The following is an 18,605-nucleotide window of genomic DNA, read 5'->3' on the forward strand; positions in this document are numbered from 1 at the left end:
AGGGTTATCCAATATTGGCCCAAATTATCAGCCTGCAGAATGATAATATAAACTATATATGTAGAAATGTTCTCTTTATCATGTTATATGGTTGGGTACTAATGTATGGTGTGTGTGTGTGTATAATTAACCATCCAAGCTCATGTTTACTACAAAGATACGTGGTTAGAGTCGGCATGCACCTTACTTGCTTATCATGTTGCGTGCGGAGAGACCTTCCATAAATTTGGCATACATATAATGCTTATTAATGTGTATATATATATAGTATATATATATACATACTACAGTCTACAAAAGTATATAGTATGACAGAACATCCCAGCTAGATAACCACAAACTGGCCTGTATAAATTTTATCCAAGCTGTATTATAATATATATATCTATATGGTCATAAATTCAGCAAGCTAAGAGTAGGTTTTAAGGAATGTGAAGAACAACAAAATAAATATACCTTCTCACCAGGAAAAACTTCTATTTCGCAAGTATATATCAAACGCTGAAACGTGTAATCCGGGAAATTAACCTCTCTGCACATGGTTTTAAGTAGGGAGGGAGGACTCATGTGATCTATTTAATTTGTGAACTCCATATATCTTTGTCTTGCATGCATTTATGATTTATATGTGGACATTGATCTTCGCATAGTAGTTGGAAATCAATGCAACTCTAAAATTAAATGGCCATTTTTGAGTTGCTAGGATCATCGGGTCCTAGCTAACAAGACTGGCAGAATTATAAAAGTAGAGTATGCTGCTCACTCTCCAAGGACCCAATTAATGCCTTTGTTTAAACAACAAAGGCACGTACACAAACATACTAATCCCATTAATCGTACACACGAGTACACAAATACATACATACATAAATATATATAGAAGCAAATATATATATATTATATATATATATTATATGTATGGGAAATTGTGGCAAACAACTGAAAACAAAAGCAGGTCATATATTAATTAATGACCCAGCTAGGTAGCTAGTTGCAGTACTGAAGTCATAAACTTGTCCCCGGCCAATTCCCATCAATCATGCATGCACCAATCACCAATGATCATTATATATATATATATATATATAAGTATCTTTTAAATTTTCTATAGCTAGCTATTTTTGTGATTAATGTTCTTAATTCGATCACTATCGTTTTTCTTATGAATTATTATTAAGCTATGGCATCCCAAAAGTATAAGAAGAGACCTAGCTAGCTAACTAGTACTACAATTTTGCTTAAATGACTAATTTAGACCTCATGATCAGGATATATATATAATTTGGAAGTGGTGTCGTCTTAATTATTTGTTGTTTTCTAAGTAATTCGAAATATTCAATCTAATATTGGGAAGCTGAATTAGCTTATAATATAAACGATATATTATATTGTTTGATTGTGAGTTGCGACCAGCACTACAAGAAATCGGACATTTTCCAGCGATTTTATTTTCGTTACATCAGTGGAGCCACGTAACAGGAGAAGGATATCATTAATCAAAAATCCCACAAGGCACATTGTCAGTGCTGCCCATATAGTTCAGCTACATTATGGTAGCACCATCTCATGGATAACATAATTGCAAACATATAATATGAAAAGAAAAGCAGCACCATAAGCAACTGCCTCATTTGGGTTCACAGCTTTGTTCGGTTCCTTTCCATCAATGTTGGAGCACTTAAGAAGCTGTTGAACCTTTGGAATCCTAATATGGCTTCCACCAACAAGCACAATTTCATCAATTTGGTTCTTCTCCAAACTGGCATCTTCCATAGCCTTCTTAAGACGTCCCATGGTCCTTCTAAACAAATCATTAATTCAGCTCCTCAAATCTAGCTCGGGTCAGTGGTTCAGGGAAGTCAACACCTGCATAAAGTGATTCAATCTCGAGATGGACTTGGTGTTGGCTGCTAAGAGCTCTCTTGGCGCGCTCAGGATCCCGAATCAGCTTCCCAAGAGCTCTGTTATCCTTGCTGATGTCCTTGCCATACATATACATATCAATTTGATGAAATAGTCCATAATTCTATGATCAAAATCCTCACCTACAAGGAAATTGACCTTCCTTAGAGCATGAAATTTTAACTTATAGGCTTGCTTAATACAAACACTTATGTCTCATAAATAACAGAAGCTTGGCATTTGCGCTGCCTACAAAAGTACTCTTAAATCTACCTTTCTTATGATAAATACAACATACTGAACCGGTAAACAGTGTTTCGTACACAATCTGAAACCCTCTAGGGTTTGTTGCAGTCAAAGTAGTCAAATTACCCTAATTAATCATAGGAGACTGGAGACTTTCAAACTTAAGCAAAATTTTATATAGGCATCCAAGAACATATAGGTTTATACTGCTCCTTCAGTCCATGTCTTCTCTTACAGAAAACTTAACAACCAATTAAACAGTGGCTAAGAATATATGGTCTAACCTCCAAGATGAGTGTCTCCATTAGTGGCAAGAACCTCAAAAACACCATTATCAATTGTCAAGATACTGGCATCAAATGTCCCACCACCAAGGTCAAACACAAGGATGTTCTTTTCACCACCCTTCTTGTCTAGACCATAAGCAATGGCAGCAGCAGTTGGTTCATTGATAATTCTGGCAACATTCAGTCCAGCGATGATTGCTGCATCCTTGGTAGCCTACCTCTGGGCATCATTAAAGTATGCTGCATGTTGGAACAAATATAATTATTAGTGTAACTGAAATTAACGATAGGGTTTAAGAAAATAGAAATTAATCTATGCGAATGGAGTAAAAGTATTTGGTACACAGTTGTTACTTTCTTTACTCACCAAGAACTATCACAACGGCATCCTTGATTTTCTTCCCAAGGAATGCTTCAGCCGTTTCCTTCATCTTAGTCAGAATCATGGCACTGATCTCCTCACTTTGTAAACCTTGGTCTCACCATCCTTAATCTTCAATTGAATGTAAGGCTTTCCATCCTTGTTCACAATCTTATATGGAACAAGCTTCATGTCTCTCTGAACCTCCTTGTCTTCAAATCTATGTGTTTATATTTGAGCCTGTCACTACCATTTCCAAACAAATGGATATATAATCGGAAATCAACAAGTTGAGAAGGATGAATTACTTTCTTCCGATAAGACTCTTGACGTAAAAAATGGTCCTTTCAGGGTTGACGGCTGCCTGGTTCTTTGCAGCCTCACCGATCAGTCTCTCACTATCAGTAAAAACAACCCATGAAGGGGTGATACGGTTTCCTTGGTCATTCGCTATGATTTCAACATGACCGTTCTTGTAAACACCAATATATGAGTTTTAATTGTATTTGCAAGGCTGGAACTTTGGCTTAAATTTCATTTGTAACTTGACTAAGTTCAGTTTAGGAGTAAAACTCCATCCTTTTTCCCTCTCTTACCTCATGTTTAGCACCTAAAAAGATAGCAGCAAACACACTTCCCAATTCTGAAATTTTCTGCATCAGATTCTGTCATGGTTTCTTTCAACTTCATCTATCCTTACCTTTTCCCCCTAATACTTGTTTAGTTGGGTGTGTAACGATGTGGGTGATGATTGAAACTTGCAATATCCGTGCTAGAGTCTGCTTGAGATTATGACTTGTTTTTCTACCCTGTTTTGTTCCATGCTGACAGTCTTACCAAAAACTTATTCTGCTATAATTTTAACAATAGTAGTATGCTCTATGTGAATCACTTTTCAAATATGTTTAGGCCTCCATTTATGTGTTAAACTGTAAGATATTAGTATGAATTGTTTTACCTTCTACTTAAGCTAATAACTAAGTAAACAACTAAGGATTTCAATAGAAATCCTTGGTTTATCAAGAATTATCTCTTCCTCTGTTTATGCTATGTCTACCCACAAATCATGCTTATTCCTAATTTTTCTAAACACTAGTTCATTGCTTGTGTAGTTGGGATTATAGTTGAAGGAGGGGGGTTTTTGAAACAGGTATACAACTAACTTATTGGCTTGTCAAGCTAGTGCATAAAGTTTGACCTGACTTTAGCTTTGAATGTATACTCTTAAGTTCTAGGCCCTTAGTTTGCATTTATCTTATCTCTTTAACTCAACCTCAATATGTGACATTAGGAATACCAAATGACCTTAAAAGCTCATAACAATGATGGTCTAAGTAACTAGATCTGAGAGGAACATTAATGTTAGCTCCTCTCTTTCAGAATTCTACTGAGTCCTCTTAATTTTTACCTCAAAAGGGGTTGTATTGCTCCTTTCAAGCTAGTGGCCAACTTGATGGGTCCATGAAATATGTTTGAATAGGAATTTTATATTCTATAGGTTGTCTTGTGTATATGATTATATGGGGTCATGTGTTGGTTATGCAATAGTTAAGCTACATAATTTCTGTTAGTCTATGTTTCATTTATATAAAGTTGTCTCCCGCATTAATTTAGTACTTTATTTTTTTAGATTTGAAAAACAAGGATATCATACCAGATAGTAAGTTTAGATCAAATGTCCCACACCGTATGTATAGCTTTTACATGACGATCAATTTTTAGAAGGGGGACCTACTATAAGATATTAACTTTGTTACACAAGATTCCACCATTTAACTTTACTCATATGCTCATGATTAAACATGTTCTATATATAGCTAATTGATCCCAAATAGACTGCAATGACAGAAAATAATTTCATTCTGCAGTTGAGGAAATTATTCAGTAATATATCAGTAGATTGTATACTTAGTAGTCTTAACATTTCAGCCTCTTATTTTGGATTTTCTCTTCCTTTATCTCATCCCTCGAGCTCAACCTCAAGAGGTGACAACAGAAGCACCAACTGAACTCCCATACTGAGTAAGCTCCTCAGGAAATTTCCAGTTCTTATTAACACCTCCATGGCTTGATTTCATCAAGCCTATGTGCAATTATTATGCACTTGGTTGAAGCCTTGGGCTTTAGTTTAGATTCATCTTTAGTTTATAACTTCGTTTATATTACACATGACTGTTTCTATGCAAAGCTCATTAATTTAAGTGTAATTGTGTGGGATGTGTACATGCTATACAATTACTTAGTGTACACATGCTAGTGATAGATGAGGCTATCATTAGTAGTAACTCTCATTGTTTTATGCTATATGCACTACAAGTCCACGAGCACAACACACCTTGGAGAGTTAGACCATTGAAAGCTTGATGTCATTTTCATCTAACATTTTCTCATCTCCCACAAGTTTTGCTAGTATTCCAACTCTAGCACAAGGTAACTTGTGTACTGCTGAAATCCACCAATATGCTACATGACTACTTAACACTGCATCCATCCAATATCATGTATTATATTTGTCAGTTTAGACAACCTATGTCACTAGGGCCTTATGCTAAGGGAACATCAGACTTAATATCAAGCAGTAATTTGCAGAAGAATTTTCCCTGGACCATCCTTTCTAAATTATTTTAGAGCTTTGTTGTCTTGTCTCCTCAATTCCCCTAGCATAGCACTTTTTGTCTCAATTAGCAATATATAATCTCTTCTCTATGCACCTACATAGATTAACTGACCGTATGTTATAATCTCTCTTCTTTATGCACTTTGTTGGAATATAAGCAATATGGTGTTTAATTGTGTATTCATGCGTAGCTAGTAAAACAGGTTGGGTATGAAATCGATCATAATTAAGTACATATTGATATGAAATTATTCCTAATGTTTTAAAATTCCGCGCACTCCAAACATTTCATATAAAACCCAAGCAACATGAGCTAGAATTATGGATATGGTCCATGGCCACATGATAAATCACAAAACTAAGACTGGAGCCTCGTTTTCTAAGATCAAACTGCACACCTAGTACAAGTACATATAGTAACATATCCACCATATATATCGCAATGAATACCCAGAAAGTACCAAACTGCTGAATGGTTTTATTCTATTAAGAACCACGCTGTCCATGAGGAGTTTCCTTTTATTTTTTTATTTTGTTTCAGATTAATAATTTATTGTCTGGATGTAGATTAAGAGTGGAATTTACGAATAGATATATTTCTTGATTTCTGATATGTCAATGTTGTTTTATATCTTCTTGTGCTATACTCTCTATTTGGCATGTATCATCAGGTATTTATGCATTTCACCAAGATTCTCTCTCTCTCTCTCTCTCTCTCTCTCTCTCTTCCCCCGATCTAATCTCTTTTCTTGCCTATTAATTTGAATTGATATCACATGCTTGTGAGGACTCAAACTCAAAAACAGTTTTTTTATCCTAATGAATGGGTTGTTTTGCCAGGAATATGTAACAATAAATATTAAATTAATGAGTTAGATCAATTAAAACTCCCATGCAGTAAGAAGCTACCACATTCAGGGTTGAATAATGAATTTTAATTTGACTACATTAGTTATTTCATCCCATTAGAATATTAGAAGAGCTTCCACCCATTCATTTTTACTCAAATATCTAGGTTATGGTCTTTGTGGTGTTTTTAGAAAAAGGTTCATGCCTTCCAAGTTCAGTACATGTTTTTAATTCAGGTCTTTAAAATTCAATTTACTAAAACTTATAATGAAAAGATACTCAGGATGAATATAGTTGCCTTCAGCTTGTGTTTTCCTCTATCCTATAAAGCCTTTGGTTCTGCTTGCACTTCAAGCTTGTACTATTGTGTGGCTCTTTTTTAGTGCAGTGGCATTTTAATGCACTACACAGTTGTGGCTCTGTTTTGTGCATCTGAGTTTACTTGATTTTCTGGGCATCTGTGTTATGGGTCTGTTTTGTGCATATGAGTTGTGTGGCTGGGTTGGTTGGTCAATGTATTAAGCTGCAATTTAACTAATCCATCCACATTATGTTCTTAGCATAAAACATGCGCACATATCAGAAACTATAGGGAATGGAATAGAGATAGGGGTTGAATTGAAGAAATGCAACCTTAATTACAACAGAGATTGGTGTTTGCCTATAATTTATACGTTTAGGACTTTCTTTGACCCTTTGTCCCTTCGATCAGTGTCTGTGGAACCGTTCATGATTTGATTGAGAATAGATCAAAATCCATGCTATTATAGATAAGGTTCCTTCACAGAATTTTAAAGTCTATCTCTTCCCTGTCATGAGTATTTTGCAGATTGTGAATTCTTGGTTTTTTTTTTTTTTTTTTTTTTAACAACAACTCACTAGAACCCAGCTTTATAGTAAATCGCATGTTGTTCACTACAATTTCATCTTTCTCTCATCACAGCTCCCATCATTTGTATGGTCAATAATGCTAGTGCACTTGCCTTGGTTGCCAACCTTGTACCAAGCATGTAATATGTAGACTAGAAATCAGTTTGTGTTAAAAACTGTGGTCAATAACAACATTTGAGTTAATATCCATTTCTACCTCTACGCAGGTAGTAGATAACCTTACCAATACTTACCGCTGCAGCTTGATTTCAAAAACAACAAAGGTTCAAGCTTAAGTTTGTACCACCCGTTAACTTGAGGTTGATGATATCAAGAACTGCCTCTTCTTCAGATTCCTTAGACATAGGACTCTATCTCAGATTTGTATCATCAACAACTGCCTCTTCTTCAGACAACTCAGACATAGGACTCCATCTCATATTTTACAACTAACTATATACTTATTAAGATAAGTTGTACTCCACCAAATGAAGTTTTTGATTTATTTGGAAGTAACTTTATCCTACCAGAAATGGCAACAACCAAATCACTTTGTTAATATGTTTTTTTGGATAACTATAGTTTATATTTGTAACTTAGTTCTTATCTGTAGTTTAGTGCCTATCCATTTATCATACCCAAACACGTTTATGGCTATAAAATCATTAATATAACACAACCCCTGTATCTGGCTGAAACTATTTTCCTGCATTTTATATCTTCATTTAACTAACATGCGAGTGTGGGTTCCAAGCATGTTACTGATGTCCTTGTGGAAAGTCATAGAATTTTATTTGTTTGGAAGATGGTCCCTTTATTATATAGGTGGTACATTTGCCAAGAACTTAATGACCAAACTTCTGTTATACCGTGAATGGACAACAACAAAATTTTCTCACCCTTAGTATGAAGCACTCTCTATCTTTGGATGCATATTTGTATTGGTTCCCAACGTTTAGCTTTGTAGATTTTAAAGGCTTATTCTCTTTTTGACTCCATTTTGCTTATTGGATGTTTCATTTTGTGTACTTCTTGTGCGCCGTGATTGTGCACCCCTCTAATCTTTCTTTAAATTTTTTTGTTTATTAAAAAAATAAGCAAAATGGTTCTGGGTATGCTAACTTAGTAATGTATGATATATTTACTTAATGGATTAGCTATTTTGCGCACTATGCATGTTTCTGAATAGCATGTTTAAAAGCGTTAAGCTTAAAGAAATTGGTTGTTGGAATATACTTCAGTTCTTATTTTTTGTGGTTCTTGTGGTGCCATCTTAGTAGGTATATGTTTCAAAAAATATAGATTAGAAGAAAATACCATGACATTTAAACCAAAATGTCAAGTACCAACCAATATAATTAGAATGAAGTTTAAATAACTATAACCACAAACTGATTTCAGTGGGTCACGCTTCATACTTCCAAAGAGGGTAGAGTAGTTGAATACTTCATGGAAGGAAGAAACACTATTGTTGTATGAAGATTTTGGTTATTCTAATCATTCAAATATTTTCTTTTTCTTTTCATAAGAGGTTATAGTGTTTTTCTCATGTGAACAAAACTTTATTGTGAAGAATATATATTCTCAACTTGGTAAGAAGTTATGTAAGGGAATGTTGGAAAAATATACTTTGATATTCATTCCAATTCAGCCTATGACAGCGTAGGTGCATGAGCCCCATGTCACAGTTCAGTTCCCCCTGGGAGCCTCCAGTGATTTAATTGGGAGGCCGTGGTGTGGGTTGTTGTGCTAATACTGCTTTGAGTTTTTGGTTTTATGGGTGAGTCATATTCACCTTTGTCATGGGATGGTTCCCTGTCATTAAAGAAAAAAGAAACAAAACCTAAACTCTTGTTGAAATTTACTTTTAGAGTTCTTGGCCTAACATTTTGTCGTGTTAGTTTTCTGGTTTCCTTAATTTCCCCTGTTTACCAGTACATAATTTATTGGAACCGAAGATAAGTTAAATTAGGTTGAACTAATTAAGAAAAAAAAATAGTGAATACAGGTTGATTAAATTGGAGGATAATGGGTTTTCTTTCTGGGTTTTGTAATTCTTTTAGGTCATTGTTCAATAAATTGCATATACCCATAGACGGAGAGAGTTTTCCATGTTGTAAAAATCGTTTAGTACATTCGTGAACACTTTTATTTTCTAAACTTTCTATATCTTAAACAATTGTCAAAAGATAAGCATTTAACCGCATATGATTTCCAACACAAGTGTCCTAAAAGAATATTACCTGAAATTGCATTAACAGGGAAATTTAACTACCATTTTAATTCCTCTATGTTACATATGAAAGTGTTTTGTGGAGATTTTTCGGAAAAGCTAGCTTCCCAAACTGAATTTATTGGTCAATTTTAGACTACAACTTGAGGGACTGCATATAACGTTAATATCTCTCTTTTCATTGCTTTTGGTATGATGCTTTGGAGGAATAAACATTGCTCAACATGCCGTTTATACACTTTTTGTATGAGTTAGAGATTTCCTTTTGGATAAACCTTTCACTGGCTGAAAGAGGCTTCCTTTTTTTAACAGAGTGTTGGACTATTATTAGCCATCATTGAAGGTTAGCTGGAAGTTGTGCATGTTCTCCTTCCACCTTTGCTGAAGCTGAGTTTACCGAGCATATTGATTAATCTCTTGACCGAGACTTGCAAATTAACAAGTGAAAGAATTCCTGAAAGGTACTTATTCACTCTGTTTCCAAATGGATGACATGATGGCTACATTAAACCTCTAGTTGGTGATGTCCTTGGAGTTGATCAATCATGTGCATGCAGCCTAGCCAACAAATATGTATCTAAAGAGACCAACTAGATGTTACAACCATTATTGCTAGCTAGCTAAGTTGACTGCCCTCGAAAGCCCTATCTTGTAACTGGGTTTTATTTTTGTATATTTACCTTTTGTGTATATGGTGCTCTAAGTTGTGTTCTTTTAAGGGAATAGATCTTGCGGACATGGTGGTCTTTGTATATGTTGTGGTGCTCGGTTTCATTTTTTGAAAAATGTTGTGTACATGGTGGTTTATTTTTCTGGGTATTAGCATGCTTAACTACATTCGTGTAGCTATGAAGTTTTTTCTGAACAATTGCTTTTTCAAAAATTTTTATGGCCCTTTATCATGGAATTGTCTTTCCTTTTTGATTATTTCTTACATTTAGCAATGTAATAAACAAATGATATCCTGTGCATAATTAGGCAAATTTGATTGGATGAGGTGACCAAGCTTTCAACCTTTCTGTGCAAGTGTCTTCTGTTTATCTTGGTAACGTGGGCCCTTTTGAGGTAATTACTATATACATAAAGCCATTACAGCAATTTTATTGTGTTTCATATGTTGTTTATCTTTGACCGTAGCAAATCGCATTTGTGTGATTCAATAACGCTTTGCTCGTCTTGGCCAAACGTAGTTGTTGTAGCATGGCCTCCTTTACATGTATACGCTACTTTTAAGAAAAAACTTAGTCTTAAAACATATGTTAGGCCAAGATTCCTAGGAAAAAAACATACCGATGTTGTTTTGGCCATACTTAGTATTACTAAGTTTTATATACACAAGGGGAACACATAATGCTACGATGACTTAATGGTATTCATTTAAAATTGATAATGTTTGCTGATAATTGTGGTAAGATTCAAGTTAATACATTGCCAGAAAGTATTATGGTGTGTACGTTTGTATCATGTGTATATGTTTCATAGTTTGCATCATGTCAATTTCAGTTTGGTTGGTTTTCAAGCATAGGTTTATGCATAAATATGCCCTTATTGTGAAATTCGCTAGAATGAGTATTTCATTCTCATTCTAGGTTTTCTGAAATTTGTTTTGTGATGTTGATTTCATTTAGTGAAGCTCCATTTAGAGTATATACATGTAAAATTAGGAGTCAAGGTAATTTCGGCAGGTCATAATGCAAATTGAGAAGTTGGTTAATAGGTCCAATAACAACTTCTGGGAATTGAAGTATATCACCGTATTGCTGTTTTTTGAAATTTTGTAGTGAGTACATATGAATATAGAGAACAACCCTCCCCCCACTATTACATTTATGCTTTGGTAACCCCACCAAAACCCTCGTCTGATGTCAATGAAAACAGTTTCATTTACAATTTTGATGAATCAAAAGTCCTTAATCGTTAGGCCATTAAACAAGCATCCACATCATAATGGCTCGTCCTTCCTTCCCACAACCATATGTTCCTACCCAAACGTCGTCATTTATAACTGCGGTTCATATGAGTACTACGCAATTCATGATCATATTTAATTATACCAACTACATGATTCCAGCGATTTTCAAAATTGTTCCAACTATTGTGTAGGTGGACCATCTAGTTAGCATCTTAATATGCACTAGTCTGCCCTATACTAACAAATATCACATATGGTACTATGTTTAACATGATAACATATTCTGTAGCACTTCAATACTCTTAGCTTAAACACAATAATCTGTTCAACACTACCTTCATCATTCCACAACGATCTGCATATATGACAACCCCGGTTAGTATCGTTTTCTCCATCTTCTCTTGAGCTCCACTATCTATTGCTTCAACTCGGCTAAACCATTTCATGTCACTAGTACACTTTCTCAAATTCTTCACCCGTCCTCCCTATAGCTAAATTGATGCATATTATCCTCATAACTAATATATTCCTTTTTTCCCCAAATTTTAGATGGACAAAAGCTGGATGAACTTGACCGATAGATTTCGATCGCCTGCATATGCAGAGGGGGTTAACTTTCCTTACCTTTGCACGAAACCATTCTCGGGGAAGTGATCGCATTCGGTGTCCTTGTCGTTCATGTTGTAATATGATATTCTTACCTATATTTGATGTGGAGACTCACTTGTTCATTAAAGGGATCAATCCAACTTATGCTCAATGGATCTTTCATGGAGAGGAGGAAACAAGAAGTTTCAATGATGACGATGATGATGGTGTTGCTGATTATGCTGACGAGTACATTGATGACATGGATCATATGTTAGATGACGTTTGGGCAGGCACATTCGTTGACGTTTCCCAAGATCAGCACAATCCATTGCCAACTGGTGGATCAATACCAGATCCCTCTCCAAGTTCATCTTTTGATCAGTTACTAGAGGATGCTCGTCGTCCACTTTTTGCTAGTTGTATAAAGTTCTCAAAACTGTCATTCATTGTGAAGTTGTTACACATTAAGACAGTCGGTGGGTGGTCAATAAAGTCCTTTGATATGCTACTAAACCTATTGCAGTCCGCATTTCCTGATGCTGAATTGCCAAATTCATATGAGGAGTTAAGGTCATTGGTTAGGGGTTTGGGTTTCAATTACAACAAAATTCATGCATACCCTAATGACTGCATCTTATTCTGGAAGGAAAATGCTGATTTTGATGAATGTCCTATTTGTAAGGCTTCAAGGTGGATGCCTAAACGACACAGGGCACGTCTTATACCTAGGAAAGTGTTGCGGCATTTTCCTTTGAAGCCAAGATTGCAACGTCTCTTCATGTTTGCGCAGATAGCATATGATATGAGATGGCATAAAGAGCATCGGCCAACTGATGAGGCTAGTATGAGACATCCTGCAGACTCAAAGTCCTGGAAGAGATTTGATGATGAACATAGTTGGTTTGCACAGGATGCTCGCAATATTAGGCTTGGGATGGCAAGTGATGGTTTCAATCCCTTCAATAATATGGCTAAACCATATAGCATTTGGCCAGTAATCTTGGTTCCTTATAACTTGCCGCCGTGGTTGTGCATGAAAGACCAATTCTTCATGACATCCCTCATTATTCTAGGGCCAAAATCTCCAGGTAATGACATTGATGTTTACTTGCAACCGTTAGTCGATGAACTGCTTGAATTTTGGGAACATGGGGTACCTACGTATGATGCCTCCACAAAGGAAACGTTCGTGTTACACGTTGCTTTAATGTGGACAATCAATGCTTTTCCAGCATATGGGAATCTTTCTGGTTGGTCAACAAAGAGAAAATTGGCATGTCCATCTTGTGAATGGTTGGCCGATGTGAAATTCCCAGATGGATTTGCTTCGAACATCTTGCATTGTGTTTCCGTGCGTGATTGCAAAATCTCAGGGTTGAAAAGCCATGACTGTCATGTTTTCATGCAAAGACTACTTCCTATTGCCGTGGGGGGGTTCTTACGAACTGATATCGCCTTGACTTTAACTAAACTGAGCACGTTGTTTAAGGAGTTGTGTGCCCGAACCTTGGATGTTAATCGACTATCCCAGCTCCAAACTGATATCGTCACAATTCTATGCAAATTGGAGATGATATTTCCTCCATCTTTTTTCGATGTCATGATCCACCTTACTGTCCACTTACCCCGTGAGGCCATACTTGGGGGTCCATTACAATACAGATGGATGTGTCCATTTGAGAGGTATCTTGGCAAGTTTAAGAGGTATGTTAAGAATAAAGCCCACCCAGAAGGCTCAATAGCCAAAGCCTACATTCACATCGAATGCTTGACTTTTTGCTCAATGTATCTCCAAGATATTGAGACAAAGTTTACTCGAACAGACCGCAACATTGATGGTGGAGATCCCGAGAATATAGATGGATTCAAAATTTCCAACCAGAAAGTTCGTCCCATGGGTATAGCTTCCAACTTTCAATTATCAGAAAAACTCCTAACGGAAGCAACTTGGTATGTCATCAACAATTGCGCTGAGATTGGACCCTACCTGGAGTAAGCATCTATTGTCTCTGAAGTTCAAACTTTCTTTTATAATTTTATGGGAGCAACCCATTTATGTTGTATGTCCACATGAAGTATCTTATGTATATTGTTGCTGCCTTTTTGCATATACAAAATGCAGGGAGCATTATGAAAAATGTAAAGTGCATAGCCCAAATTGTATCAATCAAACACATCAAATTGAGTTTCCAACTTGGTTGAGGAAACGAGTAAGTTAGATTGATGCCTCCCTAGTTAGATGAATTCGAGCCTTTTTTCCTTTGTTCAAGAAACTATAAGTAATGGCTTTTCTACAATATTGTTGTAGGTTCAGGAGCAGCGTATGACCAACCCACTTGATGTGAACATTGATTTGTATGCGTTAGCTTGCAGGCCTCAACGGTGGGTTGCATCCTATGCTGCATGCATTATACATGGCAAAAGGTTCCATACGAAAAACCATGAATTTCGGCAGCGGACACAAAATTCAGGGGTGCTGGTAATTGGGGAGGAAAGTACTAATAATGTTGACTTCTATGGTGTTATTAATGATATCGTGGAGTTACACTACATGGGAAGGCGTCGGGTGTACTTGTTCGTGTGTGATTGGTTTGATGTTGGTGATACAAGACGAGGCGTGCGAGTTGATAACCATATGACCAGTATCAATATGTATAGGACTTGGTATAAGGATGAACCATTTGTGTTAGCATGCCAGGCTTCACAGTGTTTCTACATTAGAGATATAAGGGCGAAAGGGAGATAGTTTGTGGTGCAGAAGTACATGAATAGGAATGTATATGACATTCCACCAGTGCCGAGGGTGTTAGGAGAACTTGATGGATCATCAAGTGATGATGATGTCTATCAAGAAAATGAGGCATCATATGATTATGCACCTTTGCAGTGTGATGCATGTCCAATGTCTACTCCATTGAGTAGGAATGACGTAGAACCTATGGTCATTGATGCACAAGAAGTGACCAGTTCGGCTGGGCAAAACATGTGTGTAGCAGACTTTATTGACGATGGCATGATTGCTTCTGGTTCAGGCTATGCGTCGGATGATGGGGAATATTCAGATGAGGAGGACTTATCCACAGACGACGAGTCTAGGTCATCTTAGACAAGCAGCCCATTTGTTGATGCCCTTCCACTCCATCATTTATCTTTTTCGTAACGAGTATGTGGACAATATATATAACAAAGAAATACATGTATGTTCGTTTCAACAAAGTGCGACAGTTAGTTTTTATAGACCAAGTTGGATCAAGTAATGAAGCATTTCTTAATCATTATTTTTTTATAAAAGTTATAGATCCTGAATGGCCCCATTATGAATATAGTTGTAATGATAGCTAATTCCAGTTCCAAATTGGTTAGTCTATTTATCTGTATAGACTCACACATTGGTTGGAAACATTTGACAAGTTATGGGTCAAAATGTGTTGTTAACACTCATCAAATGCTTGTGGACAGAAATGCAACATATTAGGAGTTACCATTAACAAGTTTTTGACAAAGTATGGTTTTGACGTTTAATTAGATTAATATATCACGTATTCGAGCTAGAATATCGCACAACGTGCTATTCTTATTGCATCGATTGTGGCAAAACTATAAAAACTATTGGCTGCTGGGAATGCATCACTTTTTCGATAATGTTAGAATAATAAAGAGATTACTATATAGGTGTATTAAAAAAAAAAACCTATCAATAATCTACAGTATCTAATCTTGGTTCTAATAATTGGGTATTAGAGTTAGCTTTTTGCATATATGTTTGTGGCATGATTTATTATAATTTCATGATAATACTTGTAACTCAAATGGTTTTTTGTATTAATGCAGGTGATGCGATGGGAGAAAGTGCTCGAGGAAGAGGGTATAGACGAGGTGTTCATGCCAGACGTTTTGTACCTTACCATAGTAGAGTGCGTGGACCACGAGGAACTCGAATCGCTTCATACCACAGTCACTCAGAACCAGATCAGTCAGGCTCAGATGACTCAACGTAGCCTCCTAGTCATTCGTGGGAGCCTCCATGTCCCAATCCAATGCCCCCACCTGAGCCGATTAGAGAAACCCCACCACAGACGATTAGAGAACCCTCACCTTTAAGAGAACCCCCACCTAATAGAGACACACAAGGTACAATCATTATTCTTGTAATTTTCTCAATACATTACTCATTTATGTGTAAATAACAAAAGTTGTTATTTGAAGACTGATAGTAAGTTTTTCTTTGTTGAAATACAGATTTGAGTGCCCCCACGGTGCCCACATCAAACCAAGAACAGCCCAAACGGAGACGTGGGCCAGCTAAGTGTATTGAGTTTGAGAAGTTGAGGAAGTATGGCCCTGTGATTTTGAAGATTAATGACGGTGAAACAGCACCGTGTTGTTCGAACGCAGAGATGTTCACGGCACGAGTAATGCAAATCATAAAACAACATTACAACATGAGCTATGCTAGATGGACTAATGTGCCACAGGCACAAAAGGACAAGTTGATCGACTGTGTGAGAGTAAGATATATCGAGATTTATTTTGAGATAATGTTAGTGGGTGTACACAATTATTGGTTTGTGTTAACCTTGGATGTTCATCCATGCAGGGTGACTTCACGTTAGATTGGGATTGGGAGAATCATAGACTGACTGTCAAGAAGCAGTTACGTAAGCGGTTCAATGCATTCCACCATGAATTACACAAAAGTATGAATTGTACGGTAATCACGAGAAAGCATTGGCTGCTGGCAATACCATGGTTGACTTGCAAGTCTGGGTTAAGCTGTGTGAGAGGTGGGGAAGTGCGGAATTCAAGGTATATATTAGTTAAATTAATAACAATCTGGTAGAATTTAATGAGTCTATCCTTACTATGTTTATTATGCAATTTTCAAACGCTGATTTTGGGTGCCACTTAATTCAGAAAATTGTAAGACAAAATCGGGAGAATAGGAAAGCGCTAACCATTAACCACACGGCAGGCCGCAAATTGTTTGTTAGGCTAATGGAGGAGAAGGTATAGTCTTTCAATTGATTTCAGCCTAGTCATGTATTTGCATAATACATGTAGTTCTATAACATTGCGCACAACCCATTTGCTGCATGGCCACTAATTTATATATATGTTTGTAAGGGTGTGGAACATATGGTTCTCATGTTGGTGAAGGTCATCTCAAGTTTGATAACACATTAAATGGTTGTTTCCTAAAAAAATAAAAACAGTTGGTATCATTACTCCCTCTAACAGTATATACATTTGTGTTAATTGAAATAATGGCCACTAATGGCCATTATAACAGTATATAACAGTATATAACAGTATAACACATTAATGGCCACTAACCATTAACCACACGCCAGGCCGCAAATTGTTTGTTAGGCTAATGGAGGAGAAGGTATAGTCTTTCAATTGATTTCAGCCTAGTCATGTATTTGCATAATACATGTAGTTCTACAACATCGCGCACAACCCATTTGCTGCATGGCCACTAATTTATATATATGTTTGTAAGGGTGTGGAACATATGGTTCTCATGTTGGTAAAGGTCATCTCAAGTTTAATAACACATTAAATGGTTGTTTCCTGAAAAAATAAAAACAGTTGGTATCATTACTCCCTCTAACAGTATATACATTTGTGTTAATTGAAATAATTAGAATGTTGTAAAATAGAGGTAGGGGCAACTTAGTTAGCATACGAAATAATAATTGGTTAAAATGACATCTTATATAAAATGACAAGTTATATCAGATGAGGAGGATGCTACATTACATTTACTATATAAACACCTTTTAATGGTATAAGTGGTATTGCTCTACTCAAATAGCATACGAATTACACCGTTATTGTTAAGAAATGCACATGTCTACTCATTTGCATCGCAAGGTATGAAGGTAAACACGAGGTTTTGGATCTCGTGTTTGTGTGATTTGACCGTAGGGGTTTTTCTATAAAATTGGTCATTCCTTTTGAATAAATATGTTAATTATTAAATGTTTCTGCTTGAATAATTACCTGTACGATTACACACATTTGTAGCAGGCTACTAATGCGAATTTGGTGGAGTTCTATAAGGAGAGTCACTAGTCAAAGAAGAATGGGAAATTTTGTTACATCAGCAACTGAAAACACTTATGTAAGTACGATATTTCTTGCAGTTGTTTGTTGCATGCAAGGATGGTTTCCAAAATTATATTTGAGTGTCCTATTCACCTTTCATACCACGACTTAACACCGCTCATTTTAAAATGTATCATGTGCAGAATGAGATGGTCAGCAAGATGGATGGTCTAGAGCCTGAGCAACGCAACAATGAAGCAGCAGCAAGTGTATTTAGAAAGGTGCTTGGGCATAGACCAGGATACGCAAGGGGGCTAGGAGAGATGGTCATTCCGGAGTCGACAAGACAACGGAACACCCAAAAAGAAAGTGAATATCTTGCTTTAATTGAAAAACATAAGACAGATGCAAAGAATTACAAGAAAGATGCCGACCATTACAAGACGAAGCTTGATCAAGTGATGTGTGAAATGCAAGCTCTTCATGAGAGGCAAAATGCTACTGATCAGATGGTGCAAAACTTTTTTCAGAACTTTCATGGCAACACTGAGTCTCTCCAGTCTCGTGGAGAGACTTAGTGAGGGCCAAGAAATCAACTTCATGGATTTTTTGAGTATTTTGGGGAAATTTTTGGTAGTGGGAGATGGTGGTGGCCAAATTATAAATGAAAGCGTATATATATATAT

At 36.3% G+C, this 18,605-nt stretch overlaps 1 protein-coding gene and 1 pseudogene across 1 annotated transcript; one reads left to right on the plus strand and one right to left on the minus strand.

Moving 5' to 3' along the window:
- Window positions 1-1,548: 1,548 nt before the first annotated feature.
- LOC122316129 lies at window positions 1,549-11,957 on the minus strand (annotated as a pseudogene).
- Window positions 11,958-17,474: 5,517 nt separating this feature from the next.
- Window positions 17,475-18,602, plus strand: LOC122314957. The gene is made up of 2 exons (XM_043130614.1): window positions 17,475-17,995; window positions 18,123-18,602. Exons 1-2 carry the CDS (start codon window positions 17,909-17,911, stop codon window positions 18,495-18,497), a joined length of 462 nt encoding a protein of 153 aa, XP_042986548.1. The 5' UTR covers window positions 17,475-17,908; the 3' UTR covers window positions 18,498-18,602.
- The last annotated feature ends 3 nt before the right edge of the window (window positions 18,603-18,605 follow it).

The sequence above is a fragment of the Carya illinoinensis genome, chromosome 7, assembly GCF_018687715.1.
Source record: "Carya illinoinensis cultivar Pawnee chromosome 7, C.illinoinensisPawnee_v1, whole genome shotgun sequence".
Classification (NCBI taxonomy): domain Eukaryota; kingdom Viridiplantae; phylum Streptophyta; class Magnoliopsida; order Fagales; family Juglandaceae; genus Carya; species Carya illinoinensis.